This window comes from Oreochromis aureus, linkage group 7, assembly GCF_013358895.1.
Source record: "Oreochromis aureus strain Israel breed Guangdong linkage group 7, ZZ_aureus, whole genome shotgun sequence".
NCBI lineage: Eukaryota > Metazoa > Chordata > Actinopteri > Cichliformes > Cichlidae > Oreochromis > Oreochromis aureus.
The window spans coordinates 64,585,620-64,611,167 of record NC_052948.1 but is presented as its reverse complement, the minus strand read 5'-3'; the positions used below and the strand labels follow the sequence as shown (position 1 = coordinate 64,611,167).

Genomic DNA, 25,548 nt, shown 5'->3' with positions numbered 1-25,548 from the left:
TTTTATTAATACAGAACTAATCACAGCAACAGTTGCTTTATATTGTATGGTAAAAGCTCCACCCTAATATAGAGAAAAACCCAACAATCATATGACCCCCTATGAGCAAGCACTGTGGCGACAGTGGGAAGGAAAAACTCCCTTTTAACAGGAAGAAACCTCCGGCAGAACCAGGCTCAGGGAGGGGCGGGGCCATCTGCTGTGATTGGTTGGGGTGAGAGAAGCATAGATCTTACTGTAACGATCATAGCAGGTGTTCAGCAGAGCAGAGCAGATGTTTGGTGGTGATGCTGGAGCTGCTTGATTTCCTGTTCCTGGGGAGGTTGTTCGTGTTGAGCATTGGCGAGGTCAGTGGATGTAGGAGTGATCTGTGGGAGCCACACTCTCAGGCTTCACACTCAGTTTTTTCCTGCTCTTGAATCTGTGTGATGTCATAGAGAGCAGATTGCCCTAATATGGTCATGTCAGACGGCTGCCCTGACTGCGAGCACAGAAGCCCCGCCCACTTCTCTGTGAGGAATACGAATAAGGAGCCTTAAATAAGTCGACTTTAAATATTTATGCATTTCATATTTTAGTTTTAATTGTAGAGAGAAAATGACAGAAGCTGCTTGGCTAAATATGACTCCACCCACCAGCTTCTGATCAGCTGCAGACTGACAGGTGCAGCAGGTGTAGGTGATACGTGGTGTGGATGTGTTGCAGTGCGTCCTGGTTGCGTTGTTAACGCGTGCTGCAGTGTGATGTGGTGGTGGGAGGAGTCGTGCTGTTCTGTGGTGTTTGCTGTTAAACGACCTCAGCAGGGAGGAAGCTGCGGTGCTCTGGAAGATAAACTTTTTTTTCACCCCCAGCTCACGAAAGCTTTGGGGAAAAAACCAATGCCACATTTCACCCGAAATATCACACTCAGGAGGAGATGTCTCATTTGTTCTCTTCTAAGTGCTGTCATTTGTGATTTTTGCTGTCGTTTCTCTTGACAAGTGCATTTTGACACCTGGTATTTGGTTCATAACAAGCCTGTGAAGCAGCCACAAGGAGAAAGATGTGCAGTGCTGCCTCGGCCGGGTTATTTCGGTGTGATTTCTGTGCTGTCGAGTGGTTTTCTGCCTGTATTTGTGTTCCAGAGTGGCTGCCGGAGCTAATGACTGCATCGCTGGTGGGCCAAACTGCCTATTAGTCCTCCAAGGTGAGCGGAAGCAGGCATTTTTGTAATGCCTTCCCTGCTGCCATTGCCTAAAAAGCCGCGTCTGATGTTCTGCATGAGAGACAAATCCCATTTGTGTCCCGGGCAGTGGGCCTGGATCCGCCCAGCTTACAGTCAACACTGACACCCGTCCAGTAATCACCTTAGTTTTGGCTGAGCGAGCACGGTGAGGCTCGGCGGGCTGGAGATGAATAAATATTCAGTGATAAGGTTAAAGAGATTATCTGGCGAATGACTTATTTCATATAAGTACCTCATACAAAGTCGGAGCAAATGTCAAAGTTGTCGAGGGGGGGCTTTTAGTTGCCCCTCTAATGCGGGCATAAGGATGCTTGTGTGTGTTTGCCGGTCATATGGGCATCAAATCTGCTGTGGATTATCTGGGTCCACATAAGATCGATGTTGATCTTCCTGGTGAGCTTTCCTTGAGATCTCAGCTGCTTGGACTTGGTGAACATCACCTATCAGTGTGGGGATAAACCCCTAAACTGCCTGTTCTCTTACAAAACATTACCACACTATAAAATATTTCCAGTTTTACTCGTTTATTGATTTTTTTGTGCAAATTCTAAAGCAGAAAATTCCCCTCCTTTGTAAAGTGTCTTCTTTTACACCTTGAAGAGTCAGTGCCACATTATTAAAGTTGATTGATTGATTGATTGATAATTCTTTATTCATCCTGAGGGAAATTCAGAGAGGTATAACAATGGAAAATGCACAACATGAGGAAAGACGAGGAGAAAAAAGAACTCCCCCCAGACAACAATCCTGTTATCATGGAGAATGTTTGTTGTTCCAGTCAGCTTCCACCTTGGCAGGCCTTCAGCTGGTGGCAGTGGGATAGCCGCATGAGTGAAGATGGTGAATATTTGGGTTTAGTGCGAACAACTGCATCCAATTTTTACAGTAGGTCTAATGTTCATCACTGGTCAGCAGGTCTCTCAATTCCCGTTGTTCTTCTCCAAGATCGTATCCATATTGCGTTCAATAAACACAGTCTGAGTCCTCACAGCCCTGCCCATCGTCTATCATGTCGGCCAGCCTTGTGGGATTGTGAACAGCTGTAGCCGCTTCTTGTACTTGGATAAGCCGGGTCCAAGCCAGCTCCAATCAGCCAGAACTCTGTTATCGTGGTTCTGAATTGGTAGCTGTCGTTCAGTGTCCTCCATCGAGAGTGTCGCCAGACACACGACGCAACCGACCATCGAATATCCGGCAGCAAACGTCTCCGCAGGACAATCGGGCTCTCCCAAGCCCAGGAGGGTGTCAATTCTGTTACAGGACCAGTTGATCAAATCCATAATTCTTTAGGTTTTAGAGAACAAGACTGAGAAACTCTTTGAGGGTTAGAGAATAAGCGAGACTATACAGAAGACATGAGAAGCCAAGCAGGAAAGATAAGGGAGAGGGAGAAGGAGAAAAGTCCGAGAGCCAAGAGAGCCAAAAAAGATAGAAAAGAAAGTTACTGCCAGAAGAACTCACCTGAACAGAAGCTGTCTGATAAAGTGAAGCAGGCTGAAAGAGCTCAACCTGCAGCACATCACGCCACGATCTAAAGAACCAGCTGAACCAAAGTCAGTGACATCATCCGTCTGAAAGGTCACAGAGATGTTTGAAAGGCTTTGGGACTCCAGTGAAGCAGAGTGAGAGCCATTATCCACACATGTAGGAAACCTGGAACGGTGCTGAACCTTCGACCATCGACGACTCATCCAGGAGGTCACAGAAGAACCCAGAACAACAGCTTAAGACCTACAAGACTCAGTTAAGGTCAGAGATCATGATTCAACAACAAGAAAGAGAAGAAATGGCGTCCATGGAAGAGTTTAAGGAGAAAACCACTGCTGTCCAATAAAATGACAAAGGCTCGTCTCACATCTGCCAGAAAACATCTGGATGATCCCAGAGAGGTTTGAGCCCCGTCGCATCTGATGAGAGAACGTCACAGCAGCAGCAGACACGGTGGTGGTGTGGGCTGCTCTGCTGTGTCTGAGGGAACCATGAATCTACCAGAAAACCCTGAAGGAGGATGTCCGCCCATCAGTTCATGCCATGAAGTTCAAGAGCACTCGGGCAGCAGGACAATGATCCACATAAATTTGGAGTGGCCAGCACTAAATCAGACTGAGATGCTTTCTTCATGCTGGAAAACCCTCCAATGTGTCTGAATTCAAACACACCATCACAAACAGGTGACCGCCATGTATATATGTCTCCAAAGGATGGACTCTTTCATATAATACTAATGTTTCACAAAGCTGTTGGCAGTAAATGAAAGGAAGTGTATCAGATTTCAGTCTCAACATGAAATATGACGAGGACATTCAGGAACGCTTTTATTTTTTTGGGTCATGATGTTTCATCAAAATGAAATGTCTTTTTCAAAGGACCTGATTAAAAAAGACAAATCTGCAGACCACACTGATGTTTCATGATGAAACCTTTCACTTTAACAATATTCAGGTGAATCTGCTTTGTTGTTTGTTCTGCTTAGAACTTTAGTGTTTCTCTGATGCGACGAACACGACGCCCTCCAGGGACCGCTGGTACTTCTTCTGCTGGAACTCCTGCTAACCGTGTGCATTTGAGCCCGGTCACCGAGCCATAAGATCTCCATCTGCAGGAACCTGTGCTTCTTAATGAAGCGCTCATCAGGAAAAATCAATCTGCTGCCGGCTCCGGGCCCTTAATAATGAAAAGAATACGTCTGTTTCATATTGAGACTGGGACGGTGTAATTAAAGCTTCAGCTGTGTGGCTGCAAACAGTTTAACATGTCCACATTGAGCACTGAGAGTCGCTGTGTCATGTAGTAGGACTTGATGCAATAAAGTTTCAGATGCATTATTAACAGATGTTAACTTAAAATAAGTGTAATAATGCTGTCAGTGCACAGCAGCCTCCTGTTTACAGTATTCAGCTGTCGTCATGAGGAAGAGTATGTTACTGTTTTTACAGGATAACGAAGGTTCACTTGTTTGAAAGTCTGCTGACATCTTTCCCGTGAAGATGGAGAGACGAAGAAGAGCTTTGTCTGCAGAGGAAGAAATGGCTGATGAGTCTGGTTGCTGTGGACTACCCTGCTGGTAATTATGGGATGTCTGCTGGAAGTCTCAGAGATATGATGAGGGGAAAATCCATTTGGTGTCCATCTCGTCCTTTTGGGGACAGGTGGAGGTGAACGTTGGCTCGTGGGCAGACTGTGACATTTGCGGGCGCTCTGGGCTTTTACGTCCTCCTGAACATAAAGGAGGCTTCTTGTCTGTCGCCACTTTAAAGGACGACTTCCTGCATCTGTTGTAGAAGAAGTCGGAGAAGAGACAAAGAGTTGGAGACGGAGATGGTTAAAAACAAACTCATGGGAAGGCGTCATGGTGGGATACTGAGACTGTGACATTAGAGGCTTGTGGTTGATGGAAATGACATGGTTAAACTTTTCGTGAATCCAGACGTGGTGAGTCATCTTATGACTTTCACAAGAGTGATAACGTTCATGTCAGAGTTTTGCGTCTTTCCTTCTGTTCAGCTGCTCTGCAATTACAGCGTCTCTGAGAGAAAAGCCCTTTTCACTTGTAACGACTACAGCCAATATCCTGCAGGTGCCGTCTGCCTGTCTGTGAGGAGAGCGGCTTTCTGGGGTGAATCCTCCTCTTTGGTGAGGTCCTACATCACAGAAGGGTCACGCTGGTCTGAGTGGAGCCTTTAGGACCACAGTGAGCTCAGTCTCTGGGTGGTGCTGGGTGCTTTGACTCCACAACGACAGCACAGCTCCTTGTCGATGGTGCAAAATGTCCCTCCTTATCTGGAGAGCTGACACAGTTTGTGAAACTCTGTTAGAAATCAGAAGAACACAGCTGGACGGCCGTGCCTGCTGCAGCCATGTCTTCAATCTCAAATGATATTCCTTTAAACGTGTGTCTGTATTTCTTCATCTTCATCTCCTGAACAGTTTTTCTGCATGAAGGCTAACCTGCACCTCATCATGACCTCCATAGCAACACGATTCAGCAATAGCTGTCAAACTGACCGTCTGTTATCAGTTGTTGCCACACCCATAGATAAGGTTAGCCCTCTTCCACAGCCTCATATTGTGGAATGACCTGTGTTTGTTTAGATTTTTGTTGTCATGCTGAGCAGAATGAGAGCCTGCATGCTGCATGTGAAACCAGCAGAGGTTTTACATGCGCTGACTGTGAACTCTTTCTCTTTATTACAGGTCAGAACGTATCGTATGCACATGCTGGGTGCAGTTTGTAAGCAGCGGCAAAGCTAGCACTCACTGAATCCTAACAACAGTTTGATGAATAACGAGTTTCTCTTTCAGTCTTCTGGTTGTGCATGTGAACGTGCTCCATGTTAATATTCTTGGATTCTGCTAGAGCAGCTTTGCATGAGTCAGATTTTCAAAATAATCTCTCTTTATCTCATTCTGCACCTTTGTATCTGAAGCCATCAGGCACGCCTGGTCTTCATATCCTCAAGGGAAAAAGGGGAAAAGCCAGCCTGTGTTCAGAGGAGGAACCAATCCTTGTTTTTGAAAGTTAACCCTGGAAACAGAGCAGCTCAGATCACCCTGACATTCATGCCTGTGATGAGTGGACGGACATGTCTGCACTCATATTTGAGTTGTCTAATGATTCCATATCCTAAAGTCGTACAGGATGTAAATCTCTCCTGTTACAAGTGTCGTAAAAAGGTTCTGTGTAGCTTCGGGGAACCAAATGTGGATCAAATAGAAAGCGCTGGAGTGGCTCATTAATGTCAGATACTACAGATGTTATCAGTACGGCTCCTTTTCTTCCCCTCGCCAACAGCAGATCATTTCTTTGCCGTGAACTCTCGCAACTGACTGCTGTTATTTGTGGTTTGTTTGGTCGCGTAATAATAATGAAAATAATGACTTTACCTGGCAGGAAATGCATGAAATCAATCGACGGTGAACACAGACACAGATCAGAGATGTCTGAGATATCGTTCTCACACTGGCTTCATACTGAGATGATTTCAGAAGCAGCTCTGCAGATTGACGCCGTTTGCGTTACTGAATGAATTTTGCTGTACAGGTCAGTCGTGAGGTTTGTCCCCCTGCGGCCTGATAGGCTGCCATCTTAGTCTTATTTTGCATTTCTTGCACAGACATTCTTTTATTGTTGTGTTGATATTTACCTTCATCACCTGCAGGGTCATGATATCACTGATGTCACAAACACTGATAGCATTGATTGGCTGTTGTCCCAGAGGGACACAGCACAGTGATATGGGTGCAGGCTTACAGAGAGCACAAAGTGTGCAGTAATTAAAACTCATCTGGGCTGCCTCAGGCATCCTTCTTCATCACCCGGATCCTCCCTCAGCACCACAGCCCTCTCTTTCCTAAACCTCCATCATACTTAGCTGTGGGTCAGGGCTTCTCCACGGCCCCCCTCCTGCTTCCCCTGTAAAGCCCAGAACTGCTGCGGAGGCAGAAGTGGAAGCCGGTTTGTGGGGAAATCTCCCAGCGGCTGGCTGTAATCAGCGTTCCTGCTGCCTTGCTGCATCCTCCCCTGTGGATTTATCGGTCTGGAAAAGCTTTGGGACGCTAACATTAGTCACCGGCTGAGATGGAGTCCAGCCCAGAGACCCAGAAATTCAATTCTAGCAATTGGAGCAAAAGCACACCACAATGTCTCGGCTTGATAGTGGCTGATATGCTGACCTCAGGTCTGCTCCGGGGCTCACCGCTCGCTGAATCTGAAATTTATACCGTCTGTATCTGGCTCATCTGAATAAATTGAAGCGGTTAGTGGAATTGGGTTTGTTGAACTCCTGACAGATCTCTGAGAAGCTGCTTTTCGACACAAAGAGGCCTCCTCGCCCTGAGCACACTCGGAGCATCACTCTCTGACTCTTGTTGCTCTTTGAAAGCAGCAGCCTTTGTTTCAGTGCCCGCTGCAGTCTAATAACCCCAATAAGTGTTTGTTTATGATAACCTGCCTAGTCTGTTGCCACGGCTCGTTACAGAGCTCCTTCTGCATGTCGGGCACCGCCACGAATACCAATGCGACAGAGAGATGTGTGCCGCGTTAACTCGTTTGTCACCGCGTCGACAATATTAATGCCTTTCCTACAGACTTGATAAAGACCGCTCCCCCGGCGGAGTTTAATGTGCTGGAGTGCAGTTGTCACCACGGCGTAAACGAGCCACGGCGGCGCGGACACCGGGTTCCTCAGACGGCCCCCGAGAACCACAAACCTCTCGCTCTCTTTAAGCTAGACGTCTTCATACTGCGAGATCTTTGGTTTTGAATCTTCAGCTTTAGTTTTCATGTAAAAGGAGCTAAAATTGAAAAAAGAAGTCGCATTCGCCGACTTTTTTGATGGCAACAACAAAGAAAGGACAGAGAAATTGTATTTTGCCAGTACTTTTCAGATTTGGTGTTTTTTCTCCAAATTCACTCAAAATCACAACTGACACCATTAACAAGTGTGGCTCAGGCTGCTGCGAGGATGCAGATTTGACATTTTTCTGTTGTTATTACGCCTGCTTTTGATAAATTACTGAAAAATGTCTGAAAATAAGGCGAGAGAAACAAGAACTTGACAGCCACTCACAGCTTGTTTTAACAGTTCTTTGTTAGTAGGCCTGTATTTATCTGAGTTTACTACCCATGAAAAGCAGCTGTGAGAACATGCAGTGAGTCTGTCTGCATTTTTATCAAATTTATAAAACGTGTGTGTGACGAATCCTTCATTTTATTAAATGTGTCAAAATCAAAGGACACGATTATTGATTTTAGAAGCTCATCAAAGCTGCTGATACTGAGTTTGTGGAGAGTCTTTAGGGGATGTTCTTGACCATAAACTGTGTTTTGAGCCTCGAGCTGACGCAGCTACCAAACAGACTGTTCTTTTTAAGGAAAATTAGAATCTTTTAATGTCTCATCTGAAATGTTGTCTTTGTTTTACAGACGTTTTATTGAATCTGTTATTTCTTTCTGTATCGCTGCTTGGTTTGGTAACACGACTCTGAAGAACAAGGTTGGGACTTTTAGTAAAAACTGCCTGCAAACACTCAGGGCAAGACGGGCTTATTGTCCATCTATAACCAGCACTGAGGAAGGCTCATGTTATTGTTAATTGTTCGAACCATCCATTTCACAGTGAGTTTGACTTGTTGCCCTCTGGCTGTTGTTTTAGAGAACCTGTGAGGAAGACCAAAAGACTCCAGGTTTCCTTTATCCCGTCTCCTTAATGGTAAATAAATGTCTCGTTTTGTGTATTCTTATTGTTGCCCTGGCTGCTAAACTAAAGGCAGACACAGCAGTTCCTATGAATAAATGTGCGTTCCCAGCGGTTGGCCGGTGCTTGCTGGGTGAAATCAGTCTCAGAGGTCGATGTATTTAAAAACCTGCCTATGATTGTTTTTCTTAACCAGTTGATATATCTCATATCAGGGCTGTTCGATATAACGATATATATCGGATGACGATGTGAAAACGTCTATCGTTTCATTTTACGCTATCATTTGTTTCGTGGTGTCGCAAAATAAACTGTTTACATGAATATTTGTTCATCTTTCCGATGGTCGCTGCCGTGGCTTATATTTCTTTCTCTTATATTTAAAATAACCACACCACGGACAAGCGACTGTTTTTACGTGTTGTCGTTAGCAGCAATGACGGTAAACCCAGCGTGTGGCTCCGCCGTCCGCTTGTTTATTTTCCACATAAACCTTTCACAATAAAGCTGAAGATCCTGTTGAGATTTTTCAAAATAATTGAAATGATGACAAACAGAAAGACCAGTCCAAACAAATCAAGGACCTTGTTCCTAAAGGAGGGGCTCCCTCTGTAGCGTGGACATGGTTTGGTTATGAAAAGTCTGACACGGACCAGAAAACTGTACTCTGCAAATTATGCAGGAAACCCGTCCCCAGCTCAGACTCAAACACAGCAAACCTCTGCTACCACCTACACAAGAATCACGTGACACAGTGTGGAGAGTTTATGGATGGGAGGCAACAAAGAGCCGTCAGGTGCTCCAAATAAACCTTAGACTCAGCGTTAGCACAGCCTTTTCCCCGCAGCACGCCGTCTAATAAATACAAAGCAAAGCAAATGGCGGCTGTTACAATTTATGTCTAAAAATATAAAGTTTCATGCATCGGTCATAACACTCGACTCCAGGTACGCGACGCCCAGCTGGAAACACTTCACACAAGTCGAGCTGCCCGAGATTCACAGAATTTACAGAAAATGTAACATTTCTGTAATAAATATCGTTGCCGTGACGATAAATGTCTTATATCGGGATATGAGATTTTGGTCATATCACACAGCCCTATCTCATATGTGTCAAATAAAGACGATATTCCCGAACACACCACAGCACGTGCTCTGAACAGTCGAATGCTTCAAGTATTTTGGCAGTTTGTTTGTTTTCAGCATTAATTGACGGGAAGCAAACGACAGAAACGAGTTTGTGAATCCAAACTTTGGTGCTGGAGGTTTGCTTAAAATGATGAAGCTGAAAAGTTCTGTGACCATGTCCGTGAGCTATAAGCTTCTTGTGACTGTTAAACGCTGACATTGAGGCGATACGCTCTTTTGCTGGAAAGCTGTAGAACTCAGCAAAGGTGCTGAATTATTGATAATATGCATTTTTAAATTAAAAGCCCAGAAAGAAGAGTAGTTTGGGGGCGTCTTCCTATTAAAAGGAGCTGTATATTATGATGTGGACATTTAGCTAACAAGGGGAGAAGCTCATTTTTCATTTACCCGTCACTTTGATGTGGGTCTCGCTGTGTCAGCCATTTAAATGTGCCGACAGGAAACTGTGGGAAACAAGGTCGTTTTAATGCGAGCGCCGCGTGGCTTCGAGGTGTCGGCGCAGAAACGATTCGACTGTAAAAGCAAGCGGAAACCTTGAAGCCTGCACATCGAGCTTCCTCTGATCGTTCGCTCGTTCTCTGTGGGTGAATTATGCGGCCGGCTGCATGGAAGTGTAATGGCAATATGTTCACGTCAGGATGGATTGTTATGGTAGGATGGATTTTCTGCACCGGCGCCGGAGTTTCCTCCCTGCAGCACATGGCAGGTGACTGATGTCTTACAAAGCCCGGCGGAGGCAGATCGCTGTGGTTAATAAGATGTAACGTACACGGAGGCCGCGGACGCTCCTTTATGTGAGGAGGCTGCAGCTCTGTGGGTTACTGCGCTTTACTTTGCCTGTGAAGTGTCCAAGCAGTCTTTTACTGTTAGACGATGGTATTCTCATGATGTCTCACCTGTTCTTGATTATCCTCCATCCTCCTTTCCCAGATTCCTGCTCTGATGGCATGTAGAGGGTTGGAGTGACAATCTTCTCTGTGGTCTTCTTCATTCCTCCTCCCTGGCAGCCGTCTCCCTTTTCCAGTTTCCTACTCTCACCTTTACACTCCTGCCCGTCCTTTCTCTCTCGCTGCCTCCTACGATGCCTTCCCCCTCTCCTCTTCCTTTGTCTGTCAGCAGTGGCACCACCACCACCACCCTGTTGGCTAACAGCACCGGACAAAGTTAGCCTGACTCTTTCCACATTTCCCAAATACACCAGATCTAAAAGTCGCTCCCTAACTTTGAAGCACAAACCCAGCTGTGAACACGATGATGTGACGTGACAGCATTTCCATTTCCAGCACTTCTGTGAAATGATTTCTGTGATGTGCTGAGCTCTTCTCTGCTCGTATCTCACTATCAAGGGACGAATAAAGCTAGCAAGTTCCCCAAATGCTACAGTAGTCCTTTAAGAACTGAGCTTATTGTGTAATTTATAAATGTAATTATTTTTATCGTCTGGTTGAACTTCTCGGGCTGTACAGTGTGTCTGCTGTCAGTATTTGTCTCCATGGCTGCAGACAGATTTCCCTCCGGGAGAAATCAAATTAAACCTGAATTTTGTCCAAATACACCTGTAGGCTGTTGTCCGTCCTGCTCCACTGTGTTTCCCTTTGCCAATGCGCTGCTGGTAAAACCCTCCCTATCAGGCCTATTCTGCTGATGGCTGTTTAGTCTCTGATTGGTTAACTGTCAGCACCCAGTGACAGCAAACAGCCAACTTTTAAACCACTCTATATTCCATGATGCTAAAAGCTTTATGTCAGATATATAAAAAAAATCCGTTTTTAAAGAGACGGTTCACCCCAAAATTCCCAGTATTTTCCCTCTGGCCTGCAGTGCTGTATATCCAACTAGACTTTTCTGTGAGTTTTGGACATAATGGTTGTAGATACGTCTCCCTTCTCTACAATATAATGAAGCTAAATTGCTGTTGCCGTGTGCTGCCCAGCAGTATGACCACCAAACACCACTCGGTTACTCCAAAAAAGCAGAAAAGTGAAACTTGAGCTTTATGAACATCAAACACACTGTTTGGCCCGTTTGGTCTGTGCTTCCCTGCAGACCTGCTGATCAGGTTGAGGTTGTGGCTCTATGAGCTGGAGGGTTGCTGGCTGCAGGTCGAGAATCGGTTCGTGTACTGCTGCGCTGCGCTCGCAGAGCACTGAAAAGCAGCAGCTGCAGTCCAGAGGTGTGGAAGTCCGCAGACCTGACAGGCAGCTCATTAGAGCATCTGCAGCAAACACAGTGCGATTCTGTTGGAACCTGAGTGCACAGAAGTCTCCCTTAAACATCTCCTGCAGGGTTTTTCTGTCTTCTTTGCTGAAAACTGCTTAAACTGGAACTCAAGTGCAAGTTTGCAAGTGAGATGATGGCAGTTTGTTTACTTCCACCTACAACTTGGATTTTTCTGTGCAGAGCCAAGAAATCCGTTTTTCTTGGGAGCGTTTCATACTAACAGGGCTTCTGCAGTCTGTCTGCTGGTGTCTTGGGAAAGTGTTTCTGCACCTCTTCGCCTCACAGTACTGAAAACCTTCCTGGTGTTGACATGCAGTATGCTGGTAAACTGCCACGTTGAATTGAGACATTGAATTAGAGGGAGAAACAGATTAACTTGTACTTTTTTAATCCCTGAATGTGTTCGTGTGGCCTCGCCGACACTCCCTGACTGCGGATGGGAAAGCGTGGCAGCAGAGTACAGTGTGCTTTGATGATGTTTCATCTGAAGTCTTGTGATATGGAGGTAATAGCTGTGGCAGATCTCCAGAGTGAGGACGGCAGACGTGGAGACGAGGCTGTTAGCTGTTAGCCGAAGGCAGCGGTGCATGGCTGCTGCCGCCGCCGCCGGCTGCTCGGTCATTTCACGCCTGTCTGGGCTTCCTGGAGCGCACCAGCAGAGTGGATGAAAAACTCTGTCAGGAGGGGAACGGGCTCAGCGTGATGTGTTTTCAGCGTTCGCTGTCGCCAAACCTGCGATAAGAACTCGCAAAAGGACGACTTCTTTCTGTGGCTCGGGCGTTTACCTGCAGCAGGCAGGGCCGTCTCTTAATTTGGAAAGCATAACACATTTTTCTAATTAATGCAAGCAGCAATCAGTTACATCAGGTTTCACACACAAGACTCCAAATATCACATAATGTTTCAAATATAATGGTTAGGGCTGCATCTCCACCAATAGCTCGAGTCTCCTTTGTGCTTTTCACTTTAATGGGGCACAAAATGTTCAGTTCCACTGATGCTTTTGTATCAAACATTATTATAATGTTGCAGGAACATCACTACCCCATGACATGTGCTGCAGGGCTCCTTGTTCTTGCATCTTTATGACCTGTTGCATGTTTGTTTCTAATCCTGCTGCAGGTTTCATCTGCATGAGTGCTTCTGCTTGATGCTTTGACGGTTTTGGAGGTATAACTGAATATGTGCATGAACTTTACACAAGCATTGACTCTTGTGCGACTGGAAGCCTCCCTTTTGTTTTGTTTTATCTAAATTTTCTAAATTCTCCTTATTTGCATTTTCTTTGTCACAAACTAGAATTTTGGTTTTTGCAAATCTTTTTGACCTATGAAATCTTGACCACATTTTTTCTTGTTAATTTACAATTTTAATGCCATTTTTTTCCTTGTGAATTTGATGCTTCCCTAATGTGATGTCATAGTCATGTGGAAAACATCCATTTTCAGGTCAATGACTGACTTCAGTGTATCTGAAAGGTTTCACATGTACTTTTCCACTTAACACACCTTATTTACCTTTTTGCTTCCATGTCTTTCTCTAGCGTCTTTCTGTTAATCTCCCGCTGCTGCATTGACCCGCCTCCCCGCAGAGATCAATAAAGTTTAATCTAACGTAGTCTAATCTGAGCGCCGTTTATTTTCCTGCGTCTTGTTGCGGTCATGTCGACTTCCCGCTCTCATGTTTTTCTTCCCTGTCCAGATCTGCGATGGCTCAGCAGGCCACGGCGGGGCGACGCTGCCTGCGAGCGTTCGTTAGCGGATTCTTCGTCGCCGTCCCCGTAACCGTCACCTTCCTCGATCGATTCGCCTACGTGGCGCGAGTGGAGGGATCATCGATGCAGGTGAGACATTACAGCACATCGGCTTATCAGAGAGAAGCTCACAGCGTCTGCTCGCAGAGGTCAACGGGAGGGGAAGCTGCACTCTCTGGATGTCTGACTTTACAGATAAAGAGCAGGTCAGAGGTCGGAGCATCGTCACAGCGTGCTGAGGATTAGGAAGTATGAAGCCTGGAAAGCAGGTTTCTAAATGAAAACTCACTCTGGAGCATTTTCTTTAGCTGGAAGCTGCTCACGTCCTGCTTACATCTCAGATTCTCTTCTTCCTAGCACAGCGTCCGGTTTGGCAGCTGATGGTCGTAAAGTTTGAGTTCTAATAAGCATGAATTCAAATTTCAGTGACTTCAATAAGAAATGTAAATCTAAATGTTGGGTTTTATTTAAGCATGACCTGTTCTGTGATTAGTATCGCTGTTATATTAAAATGGTATTTTGTGTTATTGATCGTTACTGTGAAACAGATTCAGAATCACTGCTTTATTCTCGTCGTGGTTAAAAACAAAGTTTCTAATGTTTTACATATCGAAACATGATACAAATCAGCTGGTTTGAATGCAGACACAGCTACACTGTGTCATTATTTATGAAGCCAGACGCAGGAAAGTGTGGAAAACAAATTACTGCGAGGAATTAAGAGGTCGGTTTATCAGCCGTTGCTGCTGATCACACGCTCCTGATTAACAAGTGAAAAACATTGACCAGTCCTCCCAGGAGTGGACGTCCAAAAGCCGACAGTCCCATCTGAGACTCCACAGCCTGTTGCCTTTAACCTGCGTGTTAAAGGTTAAAGTTCATGAAAGTATTACGTGTTTGTAAGGTTATCAGGAGGAAGCCTGTTGGCTCTAACTCGGCAGCACAGCTGAGGTTTGCAAAGCTGCGTCTCAGCGAAACAGCAGACTTCTGTAACGATGTTCTTTGGACACATGACACCAAACATCTCGTACATCTTTTCGTCTTATTGTTAGTTAAATAAATAACGATGCGTCTTTATCATGACCGTATGTGAACCTCTGTGTCCACATCACTGCTCTGCAGGAGGTTAGCGGGCAGACTTTACTCAGTAAATCAGATCATTTGATCGTTTCCAAACTCTCTGTGTGTGCTGCTCACAGCTTTAGTGCTAGCAAAACTACGTCTTATCTCTCAGTGGGAGGGGCTCTATTAAGACATAATTTACTCAATTATTCTATACGAGCCTCGTAGAAAAATCCCGACCATGAAAAACATGACAAAATTTCATAAAAAGATAAGGAATTAAATAAATATAATGAACAGAAGATATTATCATTATAGTTTTTATAATGTTCTTTCAATGCAGGGTTTCATTGACTAATAAAATCCAGTGTTACACTCAGTTTTACTGTAGTGCACAGCTGTCAACATGACACACACATGATAGAAACAGAACTGGCCAATGTGTGGTGTCAAATCCAAAATAAGCAAAATATTCCTCAATTTCATTATTTGATACTTCAGTGGAGTCGTGGTCAGACGTCTCCATCCACTCCGTGATAAGTGGTGACACATCTGAATTAGAGCCAAACTGTCAATGTTCAGGAGCCACCAAGGATCAAGCTTGCTGTGGACTGGAAACTGCTGATTGGAGGAGCAAAGCTGAGGCTTTCAAACCTGAGAACACTGTAGCTGTGAAGCATGGTGATGGTAGCATCACGCTCTGGGCTGTTTCACTGCCAGTGGTGCAGGTTGGTGAAATCATGAAGAAAGAGGACTACATGCACATTCTTCACCTCAAATAAATACATAAATACATAGGGCGATCGTGGCTCAAGAGTTGGGAGTTCGCCTTGTAATCGGAAGGTTGCCGGTTCGAGCCCCAGCTTGGTCAGTCTCGGTCGTTGTGTCCTTGGGCAAGACACTTCACCCGTTGCCTACTGGTGGTGGTCAGAGGGCCCGGTGGCGCCAGTGTCCGGCAGCCTCGCCTCTGTCAGTGCGCCCCAGGGTGGCTGTGGCTACTATGTAGCTTGCCATCACCAGTGTGTGAATGTGTGGATGTCTGGATATGTAAAGCGCTTTGGGGTCCTTAGGGACTAGTAAAGCGCTATATAAATACAGACCATTTACCATTTACCATTTACATAAAGGTTGAACCTTGGACGTAGTTGGGTGTTCCTGCAGGACAACGATCCCGAACAACCATCAAAACTGATTTTGGAATGAATAAAGCAGAATAACATCAAGCTTCAGGAATGGCATTCCCAAAAGCCAAAAGTTTGTGGACCACAGGAGGAAAACCAACCAACTTAAATGACTCTACCAGTTTGGCCAAGAAGAGCGGCCAAATAGCCAGACATGCTGGAAGCTTGTTGATGGATCCCAAAAGCATCTGGCAGAGATGTACCTGGCTAAGATTTCACTGAATATCAGTGGGGTGTATGTATGTATTTGAGCCTGTGTGTTGACTTGTCTGTGGATTAGTTCTTGTTTATTAAAGCCATTGGAGATGTATGCTGTACAATCATTCCACACTGGATAAAGACCAGTCGCTGTCAGAAGAAATTAGCCAGTTCCAGGATTGATGAGTTTCTCTGAGTTAATGTTACCCAGTAATGTGGAACATCTTTCAGAGCTAAACTCATAGTCCAAAGGATTTTAGCGAACAATGACAGAGATTTTCTCCTGACTGATTTGCAGCTCTTCATTCACTGCTGGACAGAAAGGTTCACACATGCTCTGCTGAGCTTCTGTAGTGCACGGCGTCACAGTTCGTGGGAGAAACAAAGACAGAACTTTAAGTCACGACCTGCTTCCCTGCTTGGCAAAAAGGGAAGTATTTTATTTAAAGGTTGCAGGCAGTGCGGGTGGCCACAAACATCAGCGTTCACACATGCAGGCCTCTTCATCCAAACGGTAAATAAAGCTGCTCTCCTCTCACATGAGAAGTCTGCTGGGTTTTGACCGACTTGTTTCCTGTCGTGCAGCTCATTATCCCTGACATGTGTTGCATTATACATAAAACAATCTGCCGTCTATTTTTAATGAGCATGAATTTTAAAGCTGCGTGTCGCTCTTCGCTGCGTGTTGTAGAGTCTTGTAGCTGCTTTCACCCGGGTCGTGAAAGCGACCTCGGGCATCGAGTCTGACGAGTCTGAGAATCCAATCAAATCTTAAAGCATTAGGAATAAAACCTTACAGTGGTGTGGCATGAAGGGAAGGTAAGTGGGTGAATAAATGAGATGTTTACACTCACTGTTTCTATCCTCAGAGCGAAAAGAGCTCCTGCTCTGCTTTTGGCTTTAATCTGTTGACGTCATGCTTTCATCCATTGGGAATTTGCCTCTGTGAAGCCTCAGCGAGGAACAAGAAGGAAAGAAATGGAACAAAAAGTACTTATAGCCTGAATAAGTAGAGAGAAAGTCACAATGACCTGAGCAGTAAAATCATGCACTGCAGGCTGCTTTGGTCTGGAGTCTATTCATCTGCAGACTTTCTAATGGCCAGCAGGGGGCGAAAAGAACATTGGTTGTGTAGAAGCCAGCTATCTATGTTTGTATCATATCTATCTAACATATCTAATAGACAGTTTGTTCATGTAAATGGAGAGTCCTCTTCACACACTGAGGTTAATTATGGAGTTCCACAGGGTTCAGTGCTAGGACCAATTCTATTTACATTATACATGCTTCCCTTAGGAGGTATCATCAGAAGGCATGGCATACATTTTCACTGCTATGCTGATGACCGGGCTGGGAACTGATAAGAATTTAGCGATTCGGATTCCATTATCAATTCTCATTGGCTCCACTTTGAGAATTACATGCTGTTTGTTCAACGTTTATGCATGTTGGAGGCATCTCCCCTCATCAGTGGTCAAAAAAGTTATCAAACATATCACACAGAATACATTAATTAATTACTCACAGGAGAAAGACATTTGTTATATCACGTGTTATGTTAGTTTTATGTTACTCTGTAAAATGATATGAAACACACTGTTAAATGGTAATTATGAGACAATATAAACCTACAGGCTTCAGCCCCACACACCAACACAAATCTCTATCTTAATGAGGACACGTGATCTTTCTCTTGCACAAAGAGAGCAAACATCATGGTGATTCTACTGTAGAAACATGAACAGGTAGAAACAGAAGCTCATCCCTTTGTTAGCTGTTGACGTTCAGCAGCGGGTCACTTTATCACGGTGCTGGTCTGGGGTCAGCATTTACTCAGCTTTCACATCACTCTTGGCTAACTTAGCATTAGCATGCTGTCTGTGCAGGTGCTTGCAAAGAGCCGGAGTTGTTGTAGCAGCATAATGCAGCTGTTTCTGTCCTGGAGCAGTCTCCACTTTACCGTCGCACTCTCATCCTTTTGTGCAATAAAAATTAAAGAACCAGTTCTTGATTCCCATCCCTACAGATGACACGCAGCTCTATCTGTCCATGAAGCCAGATAACACACACCAATTAGTTAAACTCCAGGAATGTCTTAAAGACATAAAGACCTGCTTCTTAATTCAGATAAAACTGAGGTTATTGTATTTGATGATGATTTACTTCAGAAACAGGTACAAACGGATGCTGCAGCCTGACTGCTCATCCATTTGTTACCTGTTGAAGTTCAGGGTCGGCCTTCACTCGGCTTTAATTTCACTTTGGGTCTTAGCTAGCTGGCTAGCTTAGTGTTAGCATGCTGTCTGTGCAGATGCTTGCAAAGAGCCGAAGATGTGTTAGCAGCATAACTGGAAGTCCTGGAATCAATTTCCACTTTAACATCATGAGCAAGGGGACCTCACGGGCACTGCACGATTTGAGTCCATCATGGTGTTGTGTGTCACCAGTGGTGGTGACCGTTGACCCAGTTTTAGCTGTGGGACAGACGACCTCACATCTGACTCTAGAATATTTTGGTATACAGAGAAGTTCATGGTCCTTTCAGTGACTGCACGGAGCCCAAATCATCGTCCCTCCACCACCGCGATGATAACGGTTTCATTTCCTCCAAACGTGCTGCTGTTTGTTCCAGAAGTCTTGTGGTTTCTTCATTAATTTGTTCTTTTTTAGAGAGAATGAAGCCATACTTGTTCAGTCTTTTTCTAGTTGTACACCCATGAACTTTAACCTTTAACATGCTAACTGAGAGTCTGAGATGGAGCTCTTGGGTGTCTTTGCAGGTTCACTGAGCACTGCATGATTTGAAGTTTGGTAGATTTGCTGGAACTTCAACTCCTGGGAAGATTCTAGCATTGTGCTAACAATCCAGAATGATATTGGCCTTTAAGGTTTGACACAGAAGTTGCAGTGTAGTTATGCTGAAGCCTCAAAAAGACAAAATGAAACTAATGTAGTCAAAAAAGTCCAAATCCATGTGTTTCCAAAGCTGTCTAGTTTCATAGCTGTATAGGACCAATATGCCGTACATTCTGGATAAATGTAGACTTTCTATGGACCAAAAAACATGGCTGTCTGAGAAACCCACGTCAAACCGCTCGGCTCCATCCGCTCCAGCAGAAAATGTTTGCCTTCTGGGTGAAATCAGATGCTATAATGACATTTTACTGGTAAGATACAATGGGGCAACGATACAAAAACTTGGCAGCCGTATGAAATGTCAGCGCTCGACTGCTGTGGAGTCTTAATGTGGCCGAGCTCTGTGATTCGTCGGTCAGGTCAGGAGAGTTTGTTTGGTGAGTGAGGATGAGCGGCTGCCCCCCCGCTGCTCTGCGTTTACTGCAGAGCATGACTCTCTCCTTCTGTATAAGCTGTTCATTTTCTTTTGCTTAGCCTCGCTGGTTAGCAGGACTCACTTCAGAAGTGAAGTTGCAGACAAAGTTTCATTGATCCTGCTGTTACAATGAAAGTGACCACCCACCTACAGTACCCTCTATCACGGCATTATGGCGCTCCACACAGACAAAATGCTCTATAACAACTTATTAAAGAACACAAATGAGAGTCAAAGATGTTAAACCAGCCTACAAACTGTCCCAATCCCATCGAGCATGCAGGTTGACGCTGGGACAAGCTCGATTTGTGGAGCCACCACTCTGCAACCCACACTACCAAAGATTCTTCTAACAGCACGCCAGAGCACGTCTGCACAATATTCGGCCGTGACAGTGAGAGCAGTGAGTCTGCTGATTCTGCAGGAAACATTTCCCTGAAGTCAAACGGCTGAATGTTTAGAAAAAGACTTCTGCAGCAGCCTCGTCGCAGAGCACCGAGAGACCGAGGCTCTGGAAAGCACACAGAGCGAGTGGTGTGTGTGTGTGTGTGTGTGTGTGTCATAAAGCCGTATACACAGTTGCAGTGTGAGGACCTGTCTTGTGCACCTCGCCCCTGTAGCAGTGGCTGAATGTTCAGCTGCAGCTGTGTTTGAAGGTGAGAGCTGGGTTAGGATTATGTTATTAATGCTTTTATTTAATCTTGAACTAAGTCAACAGGAAATTAATTCCAGTCAGTGCGAGGTGAAGTCTCAGATTGTTTTATCCTTTCTGCAGTGCTTGGATTGTTGTCATGGAAACAGTGCTTTCCAGCCTCCTGAGTGTGTTTGTGATCATGTCCTGCTCGACTTCTTAATTTATGACAAAGAAAAAGGAAACTGTGTAAAACCAAAGACTTCAGTTTTCTTTCAGCTATTTTCTTATTTTTAAATGTTTTAATAAATTAATTTTCTCTGCATGAAGCCCGAGAGGTCGAGCGCAGGGTTTGCCCGAGTTGGTGTGAGCGCCTCAGGTTTCTATCATTGCAAACGTAGTTTCACGTCTCACCTCAGCTGTTTGTTTTCTTATTGTTTTATTTATTAGAAAATCGATCAAACAAAAAACAAACGATAAAAAGAAAATCGTACTAATCAGTCAGTTTTCCTGAGACCGCATCAATTATTTAGTCAAAGAAACAAACACACCTGAGCTGCTGGTATTGCAGGTAAAGTCTACAGTCTTCGTCTTTCCCTGATTGGCACTCTGCTCGCAAAAACCCAGTAAAAATTCAGACAATTTAAAAGCAACTTTACAGATACATAGTTAGCTCACGTAGTTGTATCACAGGTGTGTCCTGAAGAGTCGGGGTACACCTGTCACCTGACTAAAGCCCACCATAGAACCAAGTCTGTCAGAGCTTATCTTTACATGTTTACCTGCTGTACTGCCATTTGGTTTTTACACATATTTCTAGTTACAGAATAGATTTCACAGGTTTATCTCTCAAAACCATAAATACAAAAAAGTTGCCTAAAATAGTTTCCAACTACAGGAAATTTATTTAGAGTGTCTTTGTAGTTTTATTTTTGAGATACACTAATTTTTATAGACTTTAAGAAAAATGAAAATAAATATTATTTTGCACAATTTGGAAAAAACCCCAGCATATGGATCAAAATAAACTATTTCCAACAGTGAAATTTAAGTTTAAGCCTCCCAGAAACTTTACAGAAAGACGTAAAGTCAAACATGACTTTCAAAAACACCAGTAAACCTTTGAAAGGCCCTGCAGGGAAAAAACTACATTTCCCATGAAAAATGACGTCACTTCTGGTGTTCAAAGGTAATGGCGGCCATGCCATAGTTCGCGCTGATGTTTATTCCAGTGTAGGAAGTGCTATGAACAGCTGATCGACAGAGCGTGTTTCTGCATTACAATGCTTTTGTTGTTGCCAACGCTTTTTATGCGATTTTTGCAAAAAGCCGTTTGTGGATGAGACCGTGACCTGGAACAAGTTGAATGTATGTTTCATATGGAAAACATTTATTGCGCTATCTTATGAGTTGCAATTTTATTGGCATTTAAAAATAGTTACGCAAAACAGAGCGTGTACGCTCCGACGGGCTTAAAAAGATGTGCTGGTGACATTAATAAATCTGTTAACTTTTATAGCTTTCCTTTATGCTCTTAAATAATCTGCTTTTATAGAAACATCTTTTGGTTTCAGGCTTGTTTCACACTACAAGCATCATTGTTGTCATCATGCTACAGCTTTCACACACACTCGTGTATTTTTGCTTTTGGATCCAGAGAATATGCAGGTCACAGCTTTACTTCCTCCTAACTGACTTTGTGTTTCACTGCGACTCCCTGCGAGAGGTCGCAGGTCTGACCTCCGTCTTCAAAGCAAACATTTGAAAGGCCAGAAGATTGCATGTTGGTTGGACACAGTTGCAGTAACGTTGGTCGTGCTGCGGTCTCCCTGCTGCGACTGGAACATAAAGCTCCACACACACCTGTTAAATCGGTTCCCTCCACCCAGAACATTAACTTCAGTGTGAACATTTTAGCTTACAGCTTGAAGGCGTCATGTTTGATACTGACCCAAAAAGCAACTGGGGGAGGGGGAAAAAAATCATTAAACTAAACAGCACTCGTATCAGCAGAGTGAAATGTTTGGGGGTGAAGATCTCAACACTCTGAGCTGCTCTCTAACTTTTCTAATAGTCAAACCAGTAAACCTGGACGCTGTCCCATTAAAAGTTTGTGTTCAGCACTTTAGAACAAACCAAAAGTCTCAAAGTGCCCGAGGACCCGAGAGGCTGGATCACAAGGCTGAAGTAGGTCAGACAGGTAGTCTTGTTTTAAGACAATAAAGTGCTTTAAAGGAAAGTAAAAGCCTTTTAAAATCAATACATAACCTGACAGGTAACCAGAGAAAACAGGAGTGATGGGCAGGAGTGAAAGCTGTCATCAATCATCCGGTCCACACATGGGAACAAGCATCAGGGATTCGGGTTTCTTGCACCTGCGTGAGTGCGACGGACTAAAAATGGGGAAATAGTAAAATACTTGAACCTTCATTGGTGACGCTTTTATTGGAAGAGTCCGCGTGCCGCACAGAACGCGTGGCGTACAGCAGTGACCTTTGTTTAAAGACGTTCCCTGCAGTGTTTTGTACTTTGCAGCTTTTTTTAGACTTTAAAATTCAAGCATGTGTGTCTTCTTTGCAACATGCATTTTTAATGATAAACCCACAGGTGGTTTCTGCAGGGTCGAGGAGGTAATTTCCCTTTTACAGAGGTCACTGCATCATAACAGGCCGCAGTGTGTCTGTATTCGAGCTCTCGGTCAGTTACAGATCAGTCAGCTGCAGTCTTTCAGATCTTCTATAAAAGCAGAGTCACTTCAGCACTTTCACAATCAGTACATTATTATTATTATTGTGAAATATAAAAGCGGCTGAAGCTGGTGAAGTATCCATCTCTAGGTGATAAACCGAACTTACCGGCTAACAGCGTTCATATTTATTTTGGGTCTGACAGAAAAGAGATATTCTATCAATTACCCGGCAGGCGTGGAACGGCCTGCGCACGTACTGTTAAATGAAAGAGTCGCCGTGCATCATGTTGCGTGCTGGTGTGATTGGGCTTCGTCACGCATGGATCCTCTGATGAAGTGACACCAACAGAGTTGTAAGAATAATGATTTTGTTGTTTGTAGTGGTGTCAGACAAGGGAAGGAGGTGGGGGGGCGAGTCATCGCCGAGCGTGTGATAGAGCTGTCTGAGAGGACACGGGTATGCGGAGCGTCTTTCTGTTTTCTATAACACGGCGAGATGAAATGTTTGGTTTAAAGACCAGCTGACTGTAACTAACCACGTGGGATCTGTCTTTACTCTCAAACATCATTTCTTTAACACAAAATTTTGGAAACCTTATTTGTTGGCAGGATTTATCACCCAAACAATTTTTGGCTACTTTTGGCACTCGTGGCTCCGTTACCTCTGAACGATGCTGTGCAGTCCAGCTGTGAATGAACAGTCATGACCTGGTCAGTCTCATGTGGGTTACAGCTGGTGTTGTGTGAGCCAGATGTGGCATGAAGCTCTTAAAAGGGCCCCGTCATTCAGGCCGACAGATCATCCACCTGCAGATTCCCTGACCGGTTGCGAGTAGTTGGCCGTCCATTTGATTGGTAAAACCCAGTTCATGAAGACTGGTGAGTGACGCTCTGGCAGCAGCCAGTTGCTGGGGAAAGTGTGTATTCTGTGTTTGTGAGTGGTTTCTGGAGACGGCTGACCTCAAAAAGGTTTGTGGTTCTTCACCTAAAACCAGAACGGCCCCGTTTTTACAGATCTACAAGCTTCGACTTCCCATAGATTCATAAGGCCATAGCTGACAGCTCTGCCTTCTTCTTAAATGAAACTTTTGTGCTGCTTTCTGATGTTTCTTTACTCTTGGTTTGGGTTGTTGTCACTCATTCACCTGCTCGTTACATTTAGGCACCAACTGCTTCCTTAGGCTCACAGATACTCGTAGTTTAGGGTAAAACCTTCACAACAGAAACCTTACAGAGACAGTTTAGGAGCCACATCTTAGCTCCAGCATATAAAGTTGGGCAGCTCACCAGTGGCTGACTCTGAAATGTGAAATAATAAGAAGACCTGAATCACAGCCATTGTTCACAGCTGTGAAACTTGATTTTCATGCTTTATTGGACTAAACCGAAACAATGGCTGCCTGGAAGGTAGGAGATCGATCCGAGAACACATTATTTCCTCCGTCTAATGGGCTTAAATATGAAACCACTAATGCATGTTCCCCTTTAAAGCCTGATATTAAACTTTCTGGCTTTACATAGCAGTTACATTTTCAATTAAGACCCAACTAGAACTGAAATCCAGCAGCTGCACCAAGTAAAGAGCTGACACATGTAGTTTTCTTATATAGGTTTTGTTTTACATTTGGCATCAGAAAGTTATATGTGGTATTTCTCAGATGGAGTTTAATTCTAAAACTCGCTGCATTTGTATTGGGAGAAAATGTCCCTGAAGGTGCCGTATGCAGAGTTGTGCCATCCATAAATCAGCAGCACATATATTTCAGTACATTGCTATAATAACCATAAGGGAGCTCATTAAGGTGGGGTGATAATTCAAAGTAAAACCGAGTCATCAGGTTGTGGGGAGGCTGAGCAGAAGAAACAGGGACTGATGCAGAGCGGCTGAAACTGGGTTTTAATTGTTACAGAATTATGTGTATATGGGTTCAAAATATTGGGGATGGATACAGGAGGAAAACCAAAATAACAACACTGGTCCGGCCGGGTCAAGTCAAACGATGATTTTAATGAACACACGTGTGGGAGATGGGACACTGTACGCAGACAGCACCAGATCTCTCACCGAAAACCACACAACAATAGTTTTATGAAAATCAGGGTATTGGAACGCCCCCTCATTGGCAAGCACAAAAATACAATGCATGTGTATACAAAAGGATTATCACTGCACCTGTAATAGAAAATGTTAATATGGAATCATGACAATACCTGTAATACAAGTTGTAACATAAGGCCGACAGCCTAAAGAAATTATCTAATGAAGTAACAATTAATGATGATACATAAATGAACTAATGAGTAATTATTGCCAATACACACTACTTAAAGGTTAACCAAAGATATATCTAAATAAAGGATCATAAAATAACATGATGTGTCTTGTAAGCATGTGCGGCCTTCTACACTCTACGTGACGTAGAGCCTCAATAGATCAGTCAGACATCCCGCTGACTGTAGCTTTTAACCCTTACTGACACGAGCACAACTCCATAATAAGCACCAAGCGGCAATATGTATAAAGATGATCATGGTTACACCTGTAATGAAAGATTATATGATTATACCAACACCTGTAAATAGAAGATTAACATGAGGTTATAACAATCACTGTAATACAAACGTTAATGTAATGTCAATAGCTTCAATAAATGCTTTAATGCAACGCTTATATGATTCTGATGTAATGATAAAATAACAGTAAAATATCTCTTCTCAGTATCTTAGTTATTAGTGGCAACATTCAAGTTTTCTATGATGCAGGTGTTACCTTAACATGTAAATGCACAGACTGTAAACAATTGTACTGGTTGCTGAAGTTGTCCCTGTACTGGTTGATCCAAGGTCCTACCCTCACCTTGTATCATTACCCCTGAGTAGTTGAACTGGGTTTCCTCTGAAGGGACTCGGC

The 25,548-nt window shown here is 44.1% G+C and overlaps 1 protein-coding gene across 1 annotated transcript in view; it reads left to right on the top strand.

Annotated features, from left to right (window-relative positions):
• The window catches only part of immp2l (inner mitochondrial membrane peptidase subunit 2), a 181,731-nt gene that overhangs the window by 3,840 nt on the left and 152,343 nt on the right, over positions 1-25,548 (top strand). Inside the window, exon 2 of the mRNA XM_031733256.2 lies at positions 13,494-13,635. Coding sequence (XP_031589116.1) covers positions 13,501-13,635 — 135 coding nt within the window. The 5' untranslated portion in view covers positions 13,494-13,500. The remainder of the gene's footprint in view (positions 1-13,493; positions 13,636-25,548) is intronic.